Here is a 22,879-nt window from a genome sequence, read left to right on the forward strand (position 1 = left end):
CTTGCTGCTTTCTGACTTCTCTCTGTAACGACTTGTGGAGTTTATTGCCTGTGAATCAGAGCCGCGCTCTCGCAAACTCACCGGGGCAGTCTCCCCACATGACGATATTCACAATGACTGCAAAGCCTTCTGTTCAGCATAAGACGTCATGCGCCTGCTGCCAGAGTTGGCAATTAAACCAACAGGTGTTTGGTCCTCGCAAAACACACAAACACAAGCCTTGACAACCAGAGCTGCTACAGTTTTGATCAATTAATTCAGTTTGTTGGGTTAGAGAGACAAAGAGAGTATTTTGTTTTACTTACCTTCTGTTGATTCTTTCATTGCCCAAATGTACATAGGCTTTATTTTCTTGTGTAACAGTGCCATTGTGGAAAATGTTAACATTTCATTCCTTGAAATACTTCAGAACAGGGCTGAAGGGGTCCAACTTTGTTTCATAGGTTTCACTTTACAATCCGAGGCAAAAATTGATTTTCTTTTTTCTGCAGTTGATTTTCATACATTTTCTCACTTGATAATCAACAGAGAAGTATTGTAAGCATTTTTATTTAATGTGCCGTGTTGGATGGAATGCTGGTTTTTGGAACCGTAAAAAGTGAAACGCTCAAATTTCCAGAAACCTGCTGACAGCAGAATTGATCTGCCGGTCATGTCTGTTGCGGTCCAAGGGGAACAGCATGGCCATTGTTAACTGTTCAGGTGCTCAGGGAGGTACCGCCTCTCCGTGCCATCTTTAGAGAATGACAACATCATGACTTCACAGAGTTCAAGTGTCAGGAAACAAAGGAAGTCCTTTCATTCTTTGTGGGCCTCACTCCCTTTCATTCTCTTTACAAACACACACACATGAGCACATAACACACACACACTCACACACACATACTGTTAGGAGGCCAAGGGACTGGTGCTGTGCAACCCTCTGACTCTTTATTAGTGGCTGCACAAGTGTGGCTTGGCGCCGGCCCAGGAACACTGATCCCTGAGGGGTCTGCCGTGTGTCGAGGCACAGCACAAATCACTGCTCCACAGACGCATGTTGTTTTCAAGCAGGAACATATGAAACTGATTTGATCAGCCTGACAATGGAAACACCATGTACAGTTGAATGAGGTGGGTTGGGGGGGACTTGAAACCGCTGCCTCTCTAGGGCTAGGTCCCTACCCGCTGTGTTTGAACGTAACACCAGGTGGTGGTGGTCATTTCACACATTTCACACAAGGGTGGTGAATTATCATCTTAGCTCGGGCCTGAATGAATGAAGAGATGGGGGCTGAAGTGTGGGGCGGTGCTTTGCACAGGAACAAACACTGTAAAAATAGAAAACCTTTGTGCACAGTGACTGACTGTGTGTAATAACGCTTCAGGGGAAGAGGGTGCTCTGAAAACCTAATTGTGTACGGCTGCACAACAGGTGTGAGAAGAGAGTTCGAGTGCTGTGAAGTAGGCCATTGGGAGTGTTTATCTTTGTGTGGAAGAGACAACTTAAATCAAGTCACTTCAGCCACATTAACAGTTGCCTTTGTGTGTGAATTCAGAAACAAATGAGTGAATGTTTGGCCCTGTTTTCTGGGTATCACAGTGCACGCTTCATCCCTTTGTCACTGCACGCCTGCTGAACACCGCTGAAGTATCGGTTTCATCCAGATGTAAATGGTGACTTGTCAGGGCAGGCCTTCATCCTCACTCGGGGCAGAACTGGTGTTTTATCCTTCTGCTAGAAACAGCTGTGTGTGCGTTTGTCGCCCTGGCAGGTTAGGAACCTGTGTTACATGGTGACAAGACGAGAGAAGATGAAACATTCCCTCTGTGATCTGCAGGAGAAGATTTTCCACCTCCAGATCCAGCTGATCGAAGAGGATTTAGCAGGAGGTAAGTGTCCAGTACATACATCACAGACACCATGTAGGGGCACAAAAAAAAAATGTAATTGTTATGATGAAGAAAAGAATCCTACAATTCAAGTCAAGCTGGAGACGTGAGTTGGAAAGGCATCTGTGTCCAGATCGAGCCATTCAGTTGGTGATCAAAATACCTACATCTGGGACACATGAACATATGCCAGGCCTCTAATGCAGCTGCCCAGTCCGTGAGATGGACACAGTCCCTGACTCCTTGTCTTTTAAACAACAACAAGCTCTGAGGCCATAGAGGGTTGGTCCGAATAACCTATTAGTTTATGGAGGTTAAGTTTGAGAAGAAAATGCTGAAATAAGGGAATTCTGGGAAAGATTTATGAGGAAGGCAGACCGTAAACAGACCTGAGATTTCAGCCTAGCTGGTGATTGCAGTGTTCATCATTCTGCTGTGGGCTCCTGACACCCAGATACTCTCTCAGAGTTGCTGCAGCAGCGCTTTTACTGTATCTGGGGCTTTGTTAGGCACTACTAAATGACTGTATCTATTCACAGATGCAAATTGAGGCTTGCAGAAGGAGAGCCTAGTAATAACCCATGCAAGTTTAAATCCTGCTCGAAGGAGAAGTGCTTCGGTAGAGAGACATTAGTCATATTTGTATTAACCTTTATGGTCCTGCTCATATCAGATCTGTACTTCGCCTTCCAACATTCAATCACAGTTTAGCAATGATCTGCTCCATCATTTCAACGTTAAATAAATACAAATTAATCTGAAAATGAAAGCATCCATTAATGCCACTGTGAGTTAGATTCAAATTCAAAAATCTGAAGATTCATTTTTTTCCCCTTGTACACCACTGTTTGTCTATCCAGCACTGGTGTCCTGTTTGATTAGTGGTAACAAAAATGCGATTAAAATTAACTGCATAATTTATATAGAAATTATCCCTGAACTCATATTAACAAACACCTTGTATTCTTTTTTCTGTCACCTATTTATTATAATACTGCTGCTCATCATGTTTCTTACTACTTACAATTATCCACACTAACAGGTAGGTCAGTGTCATGAAAAATGAGCAGCCATGGGACATTGGGGCCGGGATCTGCCATCAAAACAAATGAATAGTGACTCTTTGTCACTGTAATAGAGCCCCCCCCCCCAGAATTGATATGAACATACTTAAAGACCAGGTGAGCATAAAGGTGCCATGTTACAGTGCTGCCTTTTCGCTGTGCTCTTCCCTGTTATCTCTGTTATTATTTTTGTCTTGGCACTGCTTGTCCTGGGAGACTGTGAGGTATCCTCTTTTCCCTCAAGCGGTGAATTTGGTTTTGCGATTGAGTCAATTCGCTGACGGAGTCCCTCTGATTCATTACACAAAATGATGGGTTAGAAACCACTCCACTGTATAACTTATCAAATAATGTAAATTTTATATCCATTAAGCCACTCTACAATATGTATAATTTCTCCTATAGATGTTTAACATTTCCTTGTGTGGTTGCATTGGACACATTTCTCAGTCAAATAAATTACAGTAACATTGATTGAACCAGTGCCTAATGTTGTCAGTTGGTTAATGTTAGAAGCAGTGCAGGCTGGCACTTTGGGAAGGAAACTGATACTATAGCCCTACATTTAATTTATTGTATATGTGCATGTGTGTTTCTTTGATCTCTTCCTGTTGTATAGAATTGAAGGAGGAATGAGAATATGCATAGGATTGCCTTCTAGAGAAGACAGTTGGGTTGCTCCAAGTCATTTTTGTGAGCACCTAGGTACATGGCAGTGGAGGATATAGGATGGGGAAATGCAAGCGCAAAGAAAAAAAATGAATCATGTACTTCAAAGATGACTCCCCAGGCAATATGTCAGAGAGGAAGCCAAAAGTTGTTTTAAAATGCAAGAAAACACTGCTGCAACCTCACAGTTCATCAAACAAGCTTTTTTTTCCCCCTGCACCTAATAGCTGAGATTGTACATGTGTGTGTTTTACTAGATTTAGAAGGGGGGGTAGAAATAATTTACGGTGTGGTAATGAAAACTTTGTGTAAGTGATGCAGGTGCTTAACTATCTACAATGCTGGGCTGTGCAGGAGCTGCTGGGATGTTTGTGAATTGGGCACTGAACACAGCGCATGTCACACTGCAAAATAAGAAATGAAAACAAGAACGGATTTTTCCTTAAGTATTTCAGCATCCTTGCGGTAGTTATTTTTGGAAGCACAACTTGGGTTCTGCAAGTCTTCCAAGTGTCAGAACGCATTCAAGTGAAAATCAGAGTTTATAATGTAGCAGCTATTCTGAAGGTTTAAGTATGGTAGGCCCATTTCACTTTTTTGTGTCAAACAAAGGATACTTTACCTATATATGTTTCAGAGCTCTATTCAGATGCTAGATTCAAAATTTAAACAGAATGAGTTTATGCTTTATATCACAGGATTCAACTAGCCATGATCTTGCCTTCTGTGACTAAAGTACAAAGCAAATAAATTGGAATTGTGTATTAGAAGCCACAATACCAAACAGAGCTATTTATAATTAACAGCATGCAGTAGTATTACTGTGAGCATGACTGTGCAAGGGCGTCTTGTGTTTTGATGGGAGACTAGATTGTCCTCCAGAGAGTCTGTGCTCTCCCAGAGTCATCGTCTGTGTCTCCTCGGATCAGCGCTCAGTGTGTCTGCATTAGCTGGGGGCTGTGCTGTGTGGAAGTGCTCTTCTGTACAGAGTGACACTTTCTGTAGTGACAGTACAGACTACAACCGCTCCCAGAGTCCAGCCACTGTGGCATGTTAACCCACATTTGATCACATATCCCTGTACTCCGCAGTGTCAGTTGACTGGCATTGGTGAAAGCTCTCCCTGTGAACAGTGGTAAAAAAAAAATAGTTATTTCCAATATATAGGCTATATATATGTATGTGTTTATGCATGCATTTAGTTTAATTCTCATGTTGGCATTTAATTTACTTTTTTGTTTAATGTATTGTTTTCTGCTTCAGTCTAACATGCTGTAACATTTTGTGTTGGTCTGTTGCTGCAAATGACTCAAAAAGATGGAAGATAAGACTCCTCGCTTAACATGAACAATAGAAAAGGAATGTGTAGCTCAACACTTACTTGTTTTGTGTATTTTTTTTTTTCTTGGTAAATGTACTTGGCTTGTTAGAACTTGCTCTCTAAACAATAGGACTATGACTTCTGAAGCAAAGCCATTCATTCCTCAATGAAAAGAAACATTATACATAGAAAGCTATATAGAGGATAGGATGAAAATCCCCAGGCAGGACAGGACATCTCTCAGAACGGAACCATTGGATATAGGGGTTTTGTTGCATTCCTGTGAATCAATTAAGAAACCTCATATCCCACAAGTGCATGTATTTCTCATTCTGTCATGTGGAATTGCAAGTCTGCTTCCATCCTTCTCTGCATAGGATTGTTTGTGGTGATGCTTCCCTTATGTCTAAGAAATACAAGGGTGCAAGGCAGAACTCCCCATATGTTTCTTTTGTTTTAGTTTTTAATGGGAACATGCTGGCATTGTGTTTAGACAGTCTTTCACCCCGGGGAAGCCCATACTTCTGGTGCTAAAAATCAATGGAGTGCTAGCACAAGCATACAGAGTGTAGTACCACCAGATAGGTGATAATAACACAGCTCTTTCTTGCCACATTAGCTGGTTTAAAGGCCCAAACTAAGGTGTTAGAAATCGCCTGCTTTCTGGAGAACTTATGACACCTATTTTGAAAAGATTACAGTATCAAACTGCAACTACAAGAACACCTTCTCAGATGTGACTCCTAAGATTCCAGGAAATCAGTTTTCAAACTTCTCTGCCTCCTCTCTCTCTCTCTCTCTCCGTATCTGTCTTTCTCTCCCTTTCCTATAGAGAAAAACCTGAAAGGAGCGAAGGGCAAGCAGGGCGATGCAAAAGAAAAAGGGAAAGAACGCAGGAAAAACAGTCCAGAGAAGAAGGAGAGGTGGAAGCCGGAGAATGGTTCTCTACTGAAGCAGCTGGGTAAGGCGTTTTGTGGTTTTCTTCCTCAATATTGTTTTTCCTTTTCAATCTTATAATTAATATATATATATATCGGATAGTAAGGCCTCAGTCTCTTCTCCAGGCTGTTTTGCCTCCTAGACTTGTTGTTATTAGCAAGACAACACACAAATTACCTGGATAGTCGCCCAAATCAAGTGTGACCAAATACCAGAGTCCAGACTTAAGGGTTAACAGGAAACTGACTTTGTGCACTGGGCTGTGTTTAGTATAAGACCAGTTTATTGATCTACCTACTTTAACACATCTTGAGGTGATTGCTTGGTATTGGTTTTTTGTTTTGTTGTGAATAGATCTCTTTAGATAATGCTGAAAACAGGTGATTCCGCTCTGTATGGTTTAACTGCCTTTTTCAAGCTTTGCTGAACTGGAGGCCTTCTGATTTACTGCTCTCCTAAGCCTCTAATCACTGCAGAGCTGTACTACAAGCAGGCCAGGCTTAGTGCTGAAGCTCGTGACAGACACTGAGCCTCTGAGAGTGTTGTTATGAGTGGGGGAAGTTAATGAAGAGCAATTAGACCGAGAGGCACCTTTCACAGGAGCACAAGAGTTTGCCATGGCGATGGGGGCGGGGTGGGGGGGTGGTTGGAGTCCATCATGCCAATCTGCCTGCTTCACTGATCCTCCTTCAGTCTCCAGTGGCACCAGGTTCTGTAGCAGGATTTACAAGAGGAGCTGCACAATAGCAAGGCTTTAAATGCTAAAGCAATATTGGTATGCATATGATATGTGTGCTGTCTTGTTCTGCCATAGATCTGATAAATTCCCCGACTGGTAAAAGACTCTCAGAGTGTCAGTGGTCGCTCAGCCCCACTCTGCCCAGCATTAGCAGACCACCTGCTTTAATCAACGCTTCTCTCACTGTCTCATAGTGATTGTCACTGCTAAAATGGGACTGGAAAGCCTTCTGAGTTCAATATTTGAACTTAAGCCAACCAAGTGAAACAAAACACTTCACCCAAAGCCCCTGTTCGTTTCCTTATTATCGTTTTTGCTGCAGTGTTACATTATTTTTTCCTAACCACAGTTCTTGTCAAAGTTTGTGTCCCAGGTTTGACTGGGGCCAGGCTTAACTGTAGCAGGTGCTAGGATAAAGAAGCCATTTACCGAAAATGAAAGAACAATTTGTGCCGTCTTTGATTCTTGTACCCATTGACAGGATAACGGTGACTTCTGAATTATACATCAGCGCAGTGGTGATGTTTGGGGGTTTGCGGGTGAGGGTTTTGCTTCGTGCTTTTGCTGTCCTGGTTTTTCCGTCGCCACGGGTGAATTGGAAAGACAGCGACTGTAGATGCGTCTTTGTTCGGTCGGAGCAGGTATTGCATTTACACAGCCCTCTTTACTGGGTTGTCAGGGTTACGGCCTGTACCTGAGCGCAAGAGACTGCACGCCCTCGCACAAACAATCAAACAAACAAACAAAAATAAAGATGACCTGGCAGCCTCCCAAGAAAGACTTGCCAGACCCTGATGTGCCTGTGCTGAGTTCTGTGTTCATATGGAGAAACGCAGAGTACAGAGAGCTCCAGAGAGCAGGTTTAAAAGCTCAGTTGTCTGTCCACACACCCGCTGCGGCTGCCAAACACAGGCGCTTTGCTGCGTCATGGAAAGAGCTCTGCGTGAGTCCTGGCAGTGTCACAGTTTTTCTTAATTGTATAAAGGGCAGTGTGCTCATGAGAGCCAGGAACAGCCTGTATCAGCACCACAACACAGCCCACTCTAACCAGTCAGACAGGTGTTTTTTATTTGTGTTTTTATGATTATTATTATTATTGTTATTATTTGTTTTGTTTGTTTTTAGTTTTAGGTTTGTCCCCAGAAGTGTTAATTTGCATATTATATCATGTCAGAGACTTTTGTTGCAGTTGTAGATTTGCACTAAACCTCATCAGTTCCCCCACGAAGGGAAGGCCTTTGTAGAGACAGAGATTTTATAATGATGCCTCCTTCTCATTTTTTGAGGGACTTTTCAGACTCTGGCTGCATTCTGTGTTAATTACTGTTATTAAAAACAGCAGACTAAGTGGGTTCTTAATCACATTACACACAACAGGCTCATAAAGAGGCCAAGATTACATTTGCCGCTTATATTTCACCTAGTTGATAGAGATGCGTGTTATGTGTTATATAAATAATAATAATAGTGTGTCTGTGTATTTATTAATGTCTGTTTCTACATGTAAGTGAATTAGATGAAGAAAGCAAATCATTGCATTCCTCTGCCTTTAAGAAGATATAAGTATATGAATTTCCACTAGCTTACCGATGTGCGTGTGGGTGTGCAGAATTATCTCTGAACATTTCTATGTGCGTGGGTTCTCCAAACAAGGCATTGTTTAGAGGAATTAAAAAAAAAAAATAAAGCTCCGTCCCTCGTAAGGACTGGAGGGCATAATGAAGTTATCATCCTATTTACTTTTTCTGAAATATTTTGTAGTGAAAAAGGGGAATTGCCAGTCCTCAAACTGCAGCACATCAAAATCGATCCAGTCTCTGATCATATACCCACCTGTCATCGGCCTCTTCTGCATTTAACTTCACTCAGAGAGAGCATAGCCGAAGACAAATCTTCAACACCGCTACTTAATTCTAGACTTCAGTAGCTTCACACTGAAAGGCAGTTTAAAGAAGTGTCAGGTACACTTTCAAATAAAGGCTGATTTATTCTCATAATATATTTACTTTCTACCTACTTGGAGTACAGCAACAAAAATCATTAGGATGAGAGAATGATCTGTGTACAGAATAGTCTTTTAATCTCTTCTATATAAATCTATGTACCAGAAATATTATTTGTACGAGTTCCCTGTGTTCAAACTATAAAAACAGTATTGGGTTCAGTTACCCAGTTAAACCCCTACATTTTACCAGGTGGTCCAGTGGTACACCTTCTTATAGGATGAGTAAACAAACAAATAAATAAAGTCTTTGACAGGGTTAAACAATTCACTGTTATATTACATCATACAGTTTTTGAGTCTCAGTAAGGTTTGGGTTGCCTCAGCAGTATTGAAGCAGCTGTGGATCTGAGGCTGTCCTGATGACCCTTCTTCTCGTTGATCTTTCAGGGTTCTCCAAGACGTTCCCCATTGACGGGACACTGTTCAACAGCTGGCTGGCACAGTCTGTGCAAATCACAGCAGAGGACATGCTGAGCCAGTGGTCTCTGCGCGGCCCGCACCAGGACAAGACGGCCAGCCTGCTGTCAGACCAACTTCTGCAGGGTGAGGAGAGCCTGCTCAGTCTTATGATGGACCATTCCATGAAGTCCACCTGGAAGACGCCCCAGCTTGGGCGAAAAGCCAGGGGGAAGCCGAGGGCCAAGAGTCTCAAGACCAACTCCAACACCAACTCCATCACATCCTCCTCGTCCTCTTCCACAACACTGGCAGCCAGGGAGGGCAAAGGGAGCAGGGGCCTGCTGGAGGACAAGAGCGGGAATGCCTTGAAGAAAGCAGAGAAGTCCAGGTCCTCCAGGGTGTTCCACCACCACCACCACCACCCAGCTAGGAGGAACAGTGAGGCCAAGCAGGACCCAGGCAAGGGATCTCCTCAGCCGCCCATTTCCAAAATGGACTCCTGCCACATCTCTGAGGAGAGAGGGCCCTGGGACAGCCAGCAACTGCTGTCCCCAGATGCCAGCTGTCCTCTCAAAGTGCCTGAGGCAGGGAGCAGCCCCAAGATGGGGGTCCGTTTCCGGCTGCCGAAACAGGGTAAGTCCAAATCCAAAGGTGGGAGCCAGGACCCCAGGGAAGAGTTGGGGGCCGTAGGGAAGGACAGCTTGCTGTTTGACACGGAGACAGACGGCTATTATTCCGACGCAGAGCTGAGCGACTCCGACACACACTCCAGTGGTGGCAACAACCTTCACCTCGACACGCTGCACCCAGGAGCTGACAAGCTGCTCCGGAGGAGTGTGCTGGCGTCTTAAGGGACAGAAAGGAAGAGGACTGAGAAACCAAGTCTTGACAGTGTGGAAACAAAGTTGGATCCCAGTAACAACTGCCATGGCTGTTGTCATTTTTTTGGTTTAAAATATTCAAGTTTTCGTTGTCTATAGATTCCACTTTAAGCCAAACCGATATTTGTTCAAATTTGTTGCCTTTTTGTTCATATCAAACTTCATTCAGAAACTTAGTTCTTAAAAGTTGAATGTCTGTTTAAAAAGAAAAAGAAAAAAGTGAAACCTGTATGTTTGCCAAAAAATGGAACCAGACATGCACATTTCCTTTAGTTTTCTTCACTTGGACACTGAAGTATCTGCTAGACTAGCCATGTGATTTGACCTCCGGGTGGTTATCATTGCCAGTGTTAAGTGTGTGTGCAGGGATGAGTCATTTTGGGGCATTAAAAGCTGGTTCACGTGGAATTCTTCCTTAATGTTAACCTAAGATGTTTTGGTTGGTCTTTAATTGGAACATTTTTTTGTAATTTTAACATGTAATGGAAAATAGGTAAGAATTACATATTTTTTAAAGGAAGTTTAATAAGCACAATTGGTTAACAGGGCAAAGTATCAGTCCCCAAGTCAAGTCCTCCTTTTTAAATCTTCCGTGTTTCCACAGATCACTTCAGTAAACCATTCACACACCTCTGTGGTTTGTAGGGCTCTATTCATAGAAGTATGATATTCTGACAAATGTTTTTTTTTCTTTTGTAACTTTTTCGGGGGGGGGTTAATTGTCAGTTCTAGTTTTGTTTTTTTGTTTTTTGTTTTTTTTGCATAGTGCAATCAAGAGAAAGACGTTAAATACATTTTACAAAATGTGCCTTTGTATCGATCCCCTTACCACAAAAATTACACAGACCACAAAATAACAATATTATCTGGATGCCATTTTCTTAAAAGGTATTTGAATGAAATATGTCAAATGAATGAGGCATTGAATTGTGTGTAATACAGCACCTCAGCAATTCAACAAAACACTTAAATGTCAAATCCTATTCTCAATTATTATTATTTCAGACATGGAAAAATTAGTTTAATTGTTAGTTATATCTGACTTTATAGTGGAGTCAACTTCAGATACGTACTTCAGTGCCTATGTGTTGCATGGCAACAGATTATGCTGTACATCAGTATCCCACTTTTCGGCAGTCTCAAATGAAATGTTGGTAAATGCATCATTGACAGGGCATCAAACTCAAAGTAGACACAATTGTAAAGATACAAGTACACCAACTTTCACTACTTGAAAGAATTCCCCTTTAACGAGTGGAGCCCTGTGTAGGCAGTTGAAAGTTGTTTCACCAATTCACAGTAAATACCCACAACGCAGACTTTGTTTGATGTATTTTTGTGTTTTTTTTTTAATTATTATTATTGAGTATCAGAGCATTGTATTTTCTATTTAATAAGAGCGGTCCACAGTGTTTACTCAGGGGTTAGCAATATACTTATACATATCTATTTATGTATATGTATGTTTATTCTGTGGCGTTTTCAGCAAACTACACTGTTTGAAACCTGACTACTGCTGAGTTTTTATTTCTCAGTAACTTAAGCTGTTTTTTTGTTTTATTAATGCCAAAGAACAGTATCAAAATGTGGCACCGTATTATTAATATTATTATTGTTATTATTTGATGTTATCGGTGAAAGGATACAATAAGGATGCAGGCTAGTGGATGTTGACAAGTAATGTTGTTTAAATGTTGGCTGGGGGGCTGGAGACCATTTACCATGCCCCCTGTTCAGCACTGGCTCACTGTCAGTCCACTGGTTCACCAGCAGTCTGGAACTCTGGACACTTGATTTACTGTGCAAAATGGCGTATTTACAGTATTGGTTAAAATAGCCAAATGTTGCTACACATGGGAGGAATCTTCTTCCACCCTTAGGAGTGAATTGCATTCATGGACTGGCTGCTTGAAAGCCGAGTTACAGAAGCGCAGTTCCTCCTCGGTCTTTATTTATCGGTTTCGAACTTAGGGAGCTTCTTCAGTTTGCTCCAGATTGTGCTTCGAAGGCGATACCTGAGTAAAGCATTTGGCTACTTTCCCTCCTGGCATAGGCTCTGCATTGTCAAGTGTACCATACAGGATCTTGTGGACACAACTACGACTAGCTAGCTACAGTCCATCCTCCACCTGACTTTGTTTAATGTTGCAAAGACAATTAAAGGTAAAACCTGGTTCAATGTTCAATACTGTTCAATTGTTTTACAATGATTTAAAACAATGTTGTTCATCTGCGACCATTTGTGACCTGCAAAACAGGTAGCAGTGTGTAAACAACCTTCCTCCTCTACTGTTCACAGCTGCAGTAGGGTTTGGAGTTACGTGTTGCTGGTCTTTCATCTACGAAAGCTGAAGAAGCTGAAGGGCATTCTAAGGGTGTCAAGGATTCATGTGAAAAGTGTTGCAAAAGCTTCACTGGAATTTGACTGAGGAAGAATGTCCTTTTACAGTGCTATTCAGTACCACCAAGGACTATTTTTTTGTTGTTGTTGCCGTTGTGCTTTAATGCTAAAGCACCGTAACTAAAACAAAACAACATTTCAAAGGATTTCTTCTTCTGTGTTAGCTGCTCTAATCCGTTAGGGATTGAATCAAGGCTGTAGTGAACGACTGATTCCTGGTTTTGTATGCACCAACCCTAATGTATAGTACAGTACTAGCAACCAGTTTTCTGTAACATGCTTTGTAGGCTCTTTTTGTAGGCTTTAGCTACAGTGAATATAATAGACTGCTCAATTATAATTAGACCTACCGCATTTTTACCGGAGCTTGCTTCAGTGTACTTCAGTTTCAAAACATAAAACCTATATACATATAAAAAGAAAAAAAAGAGAAATGGGGAGAAAAAGATTTAAAAAAAAAAAAAAAAAAAAATTGAAGTATGGTTACAAAACAAATCCCACAAACCACTGCTTCTTGCTTCTGTGTTCTGCATCCTGAGTCCGTAGTCGTTTTAGCACAGGAGGATCAAACAAACAAACTTAAAGGACAAATAATGACAGCCGTGCGCTATCTGCATCCGGGCCCAGACTGTAAAAGCTGCGTATCACTGTCAGTACACCGAGTTATATCAGCTAAGGTAAACAATACATGGACACTACTTCCAGGAAATTAACTTCCTACTCTTAATTGTTGGCTGAAGAACATCTATTCAGTGACAAATTCTTGCCTCAAAGGGACACTCAGATCACAGTTCAGTCGTGTCCTCCCCAACACACTGTTACTAAACCTTTGTTAGGAGAAATTATGCCATGCTTTAACAGATGATTGTGTTCAGGAAGAGAAAATGTATCCTTGTGTAGGTTTGAGGTGGCAACTGGATGCGTCCAGATAAGCTACCACTGACTGAGATGGAAGTCTCTCTTCGCACATTCTCATATGTTCTCACTGGTTATTTTCACACCAGCCATTCAGTAATACACACAGAGCGTACACACTGAGGAGGTGTTGTTTTATTTCTGTTTTCAAAATCATTCTTATCTATGTTCGGGGATTAAGAACGTTTACAAAAAGGGAATTCCTATTTAAAAACAACAAAGACACATAATGCCATGGAAAAACAACAAGGAAAGATGAAGATCACAAACAGATACACTTTGTCCTCCATTGCCGAGGCTGAATAGTATTTTTCAAAATCATACTAGCAACTACTTTCTAAATTGAGGGAATTGTTTTCATTTTGACCATTAGGTTAATTTATTTCATTTTCAGCCTATAATGAATGTGCAAATGTATCCAGAATATATAGTATTCATTAAATAGTAAAGGGAATGCTGTAATTATATGCATATTCTTAATAATATGCAGTTAAGGAAAAAAAGAACACAAAATCAACAAAAAATGAAATCCTTGTCTTATATTTTCATGTTTTCTATAGGAATTAATTGTAAGTTTCCTTCAATAAACTTCTATTCATTGGTTGTTGCTACTCTTAATTACCCTCCCATAATTTGCATGTGGTAACAAATCATCTTGAATCAGAGCACATTTCTTCTCAAGAAAGGCGAGACAGTCTGTTGCTTTTCATAAGAGGAGACTCCCGGGGACTTTAGTAGAAATCATGGTATAGTTTTCTAGATCTGCCTCCTCGCAGTACTGGACCCAACGATTATGTGTCAATCTCACACATCAGAACCTCAGATTGGCAGTGAACTTTATCTACAGCCAAAACCAGCATGGATGAATGTGTTTTGTGTTTTAATTAAAAAATTAAATCACTTATTAATGGCTCTGTGAAACCAGGCCTTCTGACAACTCACCCTCCTGCTTCCTGCTCGGTCTTATTTGTCCTTTAAGCGAGTTCACGTTTTTGTTGCCGTGTAAAAATCCTGAAACATCACTGCTATTGATAATATGAATGTTGCAGGAGATTTTCCTTCTGTATTCTTTGTTTCAAAGAATGTTGTGCCATTTGTTAATAGCAAAGAGAAATATTGAAGATATATAAAAAAAGAAGAGCTATTTTAAATTATTTTTTGGCTTTTTTTTGCAATATTTATTTTCTTGTATTAGAATCTTCTTTGTAGGAAAAACAAAAACAAAAAAAATGTATTTTTCATTAGTGCAGAAACCTATTTTTTCCTTTTTTGTACATTTTCCATGTTAAGCAATCTTTAAAGCAATATGATGTACAAGAAGGTGTTTTATGTGACTGTATCTGCATGCTGTTTGTGTTGCCTTACGATGGCTGCATCCACCATTGTTCCCCACCTGTGACAGAGGGCGTGGGCTGTTGCGTAATAATCCTAGCAATCTTTGGTGTGGTTGACAAATGCAGTCAATAAAGCAGTGCTTTCTGTGTACAAGTGTCTCGCTGTCATCTGTCACTGTCCAGATCTTGTAATAGAGCTTGCATTTGTGTTTTCCTAACACTGAAGTGTGTTCCAGCAATTCCACAATAGACATCCGTCACACACCTCAAAGAGGACTTCTACTAACATCGTACATTATTATATATTTTTTTAATTTCCAAGCTCTCACTAATAGGTAAATGCAAATGAATTTAATTGTCTATGCTTAAAGAAATACTAGGTTCTGTTCTATACAAGTTGAAACATAATTATTTTGCATTTTGTTTGTAATTCAAACTCAAGTACCTTTGCAGTTAATGGACTCCATCCATGCGTAACGTTTAGCCTTATATAAATGTGTCTGCTAAATAACTCAATAATAATCATAATAATGATAGTCTAGATTCATAACCTTGAATTTGGAAGATGTGGCAATACAGATCTGTACTTGTTTAACAACACAGTCAGTGTGTCCTAGGAGAGTAACTGTAACTCTTTGAAAAGCAGTGATAAAAGGTCAAGTGGATTTAATGTGGGATGTTTGATAAATATGCAGGAGAAATCATTAACTCAGTCGAATGAAACATTTACAGATTGAAGTCAGGCCTGATCTTAGTCTAACACCTTTGTGTTACGTTTCAGATTATACATCTATACATATGTGATTTCATTTATTTGTTAAAGTGGCATGTTTCTATAATACATTATCTGTCATTAAATATATTAAAAGACATGTCTGACTGCTCACATTCGTACTTAATTAGCTAATGATTTAAACATTCTCCTGTTGAGCTAAAGGATAATTGATGTTCTCCTGCCTTGCACATGTATCCGTTTCAAATAACAATTTGTTGTACTTGTAAAGTTCAGTACAGGCAGTTCCCTTGAATTATTAAAAGAAATATTGAATCCCTAATTGTGTTTTTATATAATCAGTTTGTATAAAGTGCAGCGGGGATGTCATGCCACATGGTGGCGTTGCTCCTGTGCCGGCTGGAACAGAAAGTGTTTGTGAGCGCGCTCAGAGACTCCACAGGGGATTGCGCTGTGTGTTTCTCCTGGTTTGTTCCTCCAAGACAGCAGGCAGCACTTAAAGCTGAAACAAGTTGTTGCGTGGGTGGGTGACAGTGACTGTGACCATGACAGTATGTCTGTTTTGATGGTTTTGACTTTGAGATTTTCAGGAGGGGGGTGGCTGACAAAAAAGAGGACTAAAAAAAACAAGGAGGTTACGAGATGAAAAAGCTAGTAAGGATAAAGAGCTTCTGTGTTTCAGCTCATGTTTGCATTTAACTGCTGACCTCTTGTGGTTGGGAATAGACACTGTATGAAACCACTAGAGAGATGCGAAGTCTGCTGCACAGCCTGTAGAAGTGCTTGTGTCTGTAGAGCCATCTTAACTGGAATGAGCTGATGCTGGTCAGTGGAGAAGTGGCATGTGACAGCATAGCAATGCATGTAGTAGGGTGGTTGACTTCAATCATGGTACCAACCAGCGATAGAACAGGTCCAGGGGTGAACAATCGGCTATGTGTGGGCAAGAACACAAGGTCAATGTGTATCTAATATAGCCTTTAATATATTCACCCATATACATTTTTTTGAACATATAGGATTTTTTGCTCCCCTGTGAAAGGTTTGCTCTTGTATGACATTGTTGGGTCACAAATATCAAATGGACCACAAACATCACAGATGCTTTACTATAACCTCCTACTAACACATGCACATATAAACTTATCATCTTGGGGACTGTGGTGGCTCCCTTTTTAAGTCGTGCGCTTCAAATGCATCACTTTGGGAAAGACCTTCAATGCAGTGTGTGCCATGTAGATTGTCTGTAATGTTTTGTTGGGTAACAACAATGCATAATAAATGTCATGCCTTCTGAGAGTCTTGACTGCGATCCCACAGATCATGTCTGAGAGCAACTGGAGCAGTGAATCAGGAAGAAACTGGAGAAATCATCTTTTCTGCCTACAGAGGGACTGGCATGTTCTTATCTATACCTATCAAAAGGTTAGGAGTATTAATATATACACCAGTGACAGTGTGTGATAATAGCAACACTTAGATATGTCACAAAATACACTTCTCAAATGGTTTACATCGTACATTAGCCTAATACATGGGTGGCAGTGTGGAGTAGTGGTCTGGGCTCTGGACTCTGGCACTGCTGTTGTACCCTTGAGCAAGGTACCTAGATTGCTCCAGTAAATGCCCAGCTGTATAAGTGGGTACACATGTAAAAATAATGTGATATGTTGTAACAATTGTAAGTCACCCTGAATAAGGGTGTCTGCTAAGAAATCAGATCAAAATAAAATACAATATACACTGTCTATAGCCATATACAATATAGTTACTGTGAACCAAACACAAGTACAACTTACAGTGAGTGCATGGTTACCTACCTAATGTGTGTGGTGGGTAGATCATTATAATTACAATCTTACATTTAGTGTTTATAATTATAATTCATTAATAATTAACGGGAGATAAACAGCGACTTGATTGTATTAATAACAGCAAACAAATAAAGACGACGGGTGACAGTTTGTTATGAGCCTTCATTTGATATATTTATTGCAGTGCCATGGGACTCAACATGGCACCAGTGTAAATAATGCCTGATGCAAATGTTGTCTTTCTGTTTAAAGGTTACTCAAAGTGTTCCAGTGAACACGGAGCCCTATGGTCACACAACCGCTGAATGTAATTATAGCTGAGCTGCTGTGGGGAAGAGAAATGCTGTGGTCTTCCAGATGCAGTCTTTTTTATGCTCTCCGTTAAGTGTTGAAGCATCACATCCTGAAACACCAAAGAACTCCTTTGGGGTGTTTACAGCAGGCATGATTGTGAGGGAGGTTACACTGCAGTTACTACAATGAGAATGGAAGAGACAAATCACAGATACTTTACTTATCCACTCCTACCAGCTCATGTGTACATATAAACCAATCATCTTTAGGGACTGCCATGATTCCTCTTTAAGTTAACTGGATACCAACAAAACCGAGTGGACTTCGGTGGGTCTTTGGCTTACGTACTAGGACATGTAATGAATATGGTTTGATGTCCTTAGGTGTGATTAAAAAGCACTGTCATTTTTCATGTTGGCAGTGTAGTTTTCATTGCCTTTTTATCTGTCATCATGTGCGTTTCTGCTCTGTTTACGGCAATTGACCTTTTCAAGTCGTGTGTAGAAGACTATAGGTGTATTCAGTTGCCTAGCCCTTGTGGAGGATGGCTTACTACACTTTGTCCTGAGAAGTTGTGCAGTTATTCGCTGCATAGTGTTTGATCTCTTGGGAATGAGCAACTGAAGATTGTGAAGAAGTGATGAGCCAATCAATTTGCAGCGTAGTAGGCAAATCATTTCTCACCTTCCCCGATGCTCCTGAGCATGACCTACTTCTCTCTGGAAATATAGATTTTCTGGCTGCAGAGGAGGTATTCAATATTGTTTCAAAGGATAAATGTCAGAGGGGAATGAAAAAGGACACAAAGACAAATAAAATGCCAAGGAAGCTCACTCTGATTGCATTGAGTGGACCACATTGATATAGAGTGCGTACTCTTTGGATCTAGAATTTAATGCAAGTGATGTATTGAGCAGTTCTATTCATAATTTAAATATTAAACTGTGTATTTGATTGTGTATATATCCCAATTAACAGTACAATTTAAGAAAAAGTTTGTTTGAAGAAGGGTTAAGACAATACATTTTTTTTTCTTCAATATATTGTTCCATGCAGAATATCTGTAATTCCTGTAGTGATTTATATCCCGTTGCTATTCTGTATTCAGATAGTTGACTTTATTGACAGAAGCTTCCATTATCACATCTTACAATAGGTATGTTGTGGAAAGCACAGATCTGGATCTACTAATGTTGCATGACTTTACAGTAAACGTTTATCTACAAGAGAGGAATTGTGTCTTTACATGACTCTGTCGTTGTTCTTATCTCTCTGATACACTCGCTATGGTTCCTGTTTCTCCGGGGGGAGATCTTGAATCCTAACGTTTCAGAAAATATCTTATCAGTGTATCATAGATTTGTATTTATCAAAGCAACACCCACAATACCATAATCCTGTGTTACGTGTCTGTCACATTACGAATCTTATTTATAAATTTAAAAGGGTTATACTGATAATAAAAAGACAATATAGCACACAAACAAAAGCTTTTATTCAGGTTAGAAGTGATTCGAAGGGCAGGACCCAATCAACGTCCACATCTGCAAATGGAAATTCAGAACAAAGTACTCGATGGCAGGTTTGCATTAGGTGGAGGGGATATCCTGCATCAGACAAAATGCTGTCATCGTGTATTGAAATTATAATCTGTGATTGCTGGCTGGGTCAAAGTTTGATGTGAGGCTTAGTTCAAACATTTTCAAATGCCAGAGACTGTAGTCCATAAGGCAGACACATTGTATTTTTTCCTGAAATTATTTTTAAAAGTTGCTTACATTCATAATAATCAGACAGATAGAGTGAGCTTTGTTGGAGTATCATTGTAGGAGCCCAGGGAGTTGATATACGTCAGTACATCTCTTGACTCAAACAATCCCATCTCAAATATCATACGCAGGCTGCGCCTCTTGTTGTTTTCCTCCTGATTGGAAGTGTGGCCTGATTGACAGGGTTGTGAATCTCTTCCTCTAGTCAAACCGCTAAACTTTCTATTTTCTATATTTAGTGCCTCAATGAATCTGAAAAGACTGGTTTAGTGTTACAATCACCTCCGTATCCCACATGCAGCACAACACCATGCTTTGCTCAGAACAACATCACTCAAGGACACAAGCCCATGTCAAAGCGTTACTTCTGTCAGGACTATAAATAGCTCTAGTCTTCCATTTCCATTCATTCAAATGACAGCCATTTACTAGAATGACAAAGATAGACACCTTGTGATCTGCTTTGAAAAATAATTGTAAGAAGTGTCTAAGAAACAGCCCTGCACTGTGTTGCAAACATTCCTGTCATGTGTGAACTGTGACATAGCACCTCTGATTTGTTTTTAACCACAAGATCTGATCACTGCGACAAAATAATATTTACTTATATGCTATTCAAGGCCAGGGATACTATCAAACATTGTGCTAAGAACCAATATCAGCAAAGCACTACTAAAGGCTTTAATTCTTGAGGTAGAAACTGGATTTGTATGGTGTCTGAAGTCAGCATTTACTGAACATATGTGCAGTACGTTGTTGTGACAAGCATAAGCTAATTCTTTCCTTACTTAGTATTTGAACAAAAAGTATGAATATGTACTTGAATCACTATGGATACTGTAAGTAATCCTTCCTTGTGTCTCTTTTGGTTTTCCGTTTTTTCTGTAGGTTCCTATTACAATGACCCCTTTAAATATATCCATAGTTAGTGTAAGATAGTTGGAATTGCAAGCAAAGTTTTTGGTGATCAGTCACTTGCTTAAGCTTAGATTGCAAAAATAAAAGAGCACCATTACATTTCAAGAGAAAGACAAATCTTCTACTGGTGACTTAAATCACAGACTTAGAGTTTTTTTGACTGAAAAGACAAAAGTTGACAATGACTTCACGGGGTTGGTCTTGGACAGAATATAACGCCTGAGCCTGAAGTCACCTGTCTCCAAATTACTCTCACACACCTGCACTCTCACGCCAGAGTGGAACAAGTTCGGCCAGAACAGCAGCAGCTATGAAAAGCAAGAACAATAATCATACACACACACCCATGTCCTGGCAATCTAGCTCTCCTAAGAAATATATTTAAAAACAAAAATAGAACCGGATGCTCAGTTTTACAGAGTAGAAGACAAATATGAGAGAAGGCCTATATTAATTCACTGTTCTATGTTTAGTGACAGATTCGTGTCTGTCAAAAGATGCTTCTCCGCTTTTCTCTCTCTGCTTTTGTTTTAAGCAGCATACACTATGATCCAGAACGATCACTACACATCAACAGCTGCTGCTCTACGGTCAGTTACAAACGGGGACTAAATTGTAGTTCTCATCCAAGGGATCAATCACTAGGAAGTGTAGAAACTTGCTCAGGGTAACAGGTTGTGTTAAGAGCTTTTCCCTCCTTTATTTTCCAATGCACACAGAAGACATTGGATGGAAGTGGTATTGCATTTCCAAAGGGTGATTCTCAAATGGGCCAATTTTGCCGGAGTGGCACGAAAAAAACTGGACGGCATTCATAGAAAAAATAGCAAATTAAATGTTGCAGCATTTGCCTGTTCTGATCAGACACTTCACTGAAGAACCACAATGGACCGATGAAGGAGACGAAATACAGACACCTGTATATTATTACCATTTATGTGTATGAAAACAAGCAAGGAAACATAAATACTCTTGCACTGAAAGAGTGTATAGGAAGTAGTGTAATATGATATACTGTATTGAGGTGTGTAGATGACAATAAATTCCAGAGAATACTATTTTAAGTACACTGGTATTTCGACTCTCACTGAAGACACTACTTCCTTACTGTCATTCTGTGGAGCTTGTTTTGGCTGTCTCGGAGGGGGTGAACTTTCTTCCTTCATAGTTGAAGTAAGATGTCAGGCTGAATCCTTGATCTACAGTTACAAATATGACTTTTGCGAAGGTGTCAATGAAACCAAACATCAACCACTTGTAAACGGGTAAGTAGCTTAAAATATCTGGGGGTATTTGGAATAAGTAAAAGACAAGATAGCTATCAAGGAAGTCGTTTGATTGTGTTTGGACGGTATGTCATCATGGGCAGGTCTGTGTTTCCCGATTTCTCATCACTGTTGACATTTTGACAGAGTTTAGACACTAGCCCACCTCGAAGACAGGCTCTTCACTTCACCACCTGCCCAGCACTTGAGGTAACCGGGTTGTGATGCAAGAGAAAGAAGCTGCTTGTAAGTATTCATGTGCATTTTGAACATTTTAATGTTCGCCTTCCCTGAATTACAGATTTGCTAAAATTCTGGAGTGAAGTAGTATAAATGGAAACTATCCACCAAAAACAGAAAGGAGAAAATTGAAAAAATCTTGACTTTAATGTAGACTATATTGCTGGCATAAGGTGTGTTTTAAAATTCTTCAGATTATTCTGTACACTTAGCCCTGTATAGTAAATATGTACTGTGGAAAGATCTTTAACATAAATAAATACCACTTTTGACATTTGGTTGCATCAAGGTGATTTTAACTACATAGTAAAACACTGATTTATGTTCTCTTCTACAGCGCCATTTATTTGTCCTTTATAAAGAGCTGAACTTGTATAAAACGAAGAAGAAGCATTGCACAGACCAGCACTATACATGACAAGTCCAAGACAGATGGCATCAGAAGGGGTAAACAAACCCAATGTTATTATTCCACAAATCGTCCCTTCATCAAACGGGGAGGTGTGGGTGCAGGTCTCTGACAATAACCCTCAGAAGAGCGGCGTCGTCTTGCCAGGCAGAGCACAGTGCCAGAGCTCTCCATGCGGGCTGACACACCAAGCAGCCCACGGCCACCACGTGCCAGTCTCTTTAGGAGACCGCTGGAAAAGGTCCAAACTGCAAACATTGGCCTACCAGACCCTCTACAAGGAGTCCCTCCCGGTGCCCTCAGTAAGCGCCTCTATTGAGCAGCCGATCGCCTACAACACGTATGAGGATTTCCAAACCCAAAGTGAGGGACGCATATGGGATTGTCTCCAACAGTGTTCCCCTGTCTGCAGAAAAGGGTGCGAAATCTTCGGCCACGTCCTGTTGGCGATCGCCCTGATAATCTTCTCGCCTATTCTAATATTGGCAGTATGCATCTATGATCTGTCCAGGTGCACCAGGCAAGAGGAATAATCTCATCCGAGTGCCTTAATACGTATACTTTTGTTGTTGTTTTTAATGCATCCCTTGAAGTGATTGTTTTATATTTTATTTGTTATAACCTGTTTTGTGCTGTTAAATTGTATGCTTCTGAATAATTGCATTGTGGAGCTAAACACTAAAATCCAGATTTGCAACATTGCATCACCTGTGTATGCTCTGTCATTTACACAATCGCCTACGGGATCCCATCTAGTGGCACAACCGTAAATTGCACCACCTGACTGGTAATCAGTTGCATCCCAAACAAGACTATTCATAAAAACAATACACGTTTTAAGGCAGACTAACACACATCACAATACTACAAGATACTACAAAAGTATTTGAAATTAAAA

At 40.4% G+C, this 22,879-nt stretch overlaps 1 protein-coding gene and 1 long non-coding RNA gene across 2 annotated transcripts in view; both read left to right on the plus strand.

The window, feature by feature from the left end:
• jade2 (jade family PHD finger 2) overlaps nt 1-14,693 on the plus strand; it is a 55,766-nt gene extending 41,073 nt beyond the window's left edge. Inside the window, exons 10-12 of the mRNA XM_066716916.1 lie at nt 1,755-1,872; nt 5,759-5,887; nt 8,997-14,693. Of these exons, the coding sequence (XP_066573013.1) occupies nt 1,755-1,872; nt 5,759-5,887; nt 8,997-9,859 (1,110 nt within the window). The 3' untranslated portion in view covers nt 9,860-14,693. The remainder of the gene's footprint in view (nt 1-1,754; nt 1,873-5,758; nt 5,888-8,996) is intronic.
• Nucleotides 14,694-21,146: 6,453 nt separating this feature from the next.
• Nucleotides 21,147-22,683, plus strand: LOC136762787 (uncharacterized). The gene is made up of 3 exons (XR_010820898.1): nt 21,147-21,332; nt 21,480-21,578; nt 21,910-22,683. It is a non-coding gene; the product is annotated as an uncharacterized LOC136762787 (long non-coding RNA).
• Nucleotides 22,684-22,879: the final 196 nt, after the last annotated feature.

This window comes from Amia ocellicauda, chromosome 11 (assembly GCF_036373705.1).
Source record: "Amia ocellicauda isolate fAmiCal2 chromosome 11, fAmiCal2.hap1, whole genome shotgun sequence".
In the NCBI taxonomy this organism is placed as follows: domain Eukaryota; kingdom Metazoa; phylum Chordata; class Actinopteri; order Amiiformes; family Amiidae; genus Amia; species Amia ocellicauda.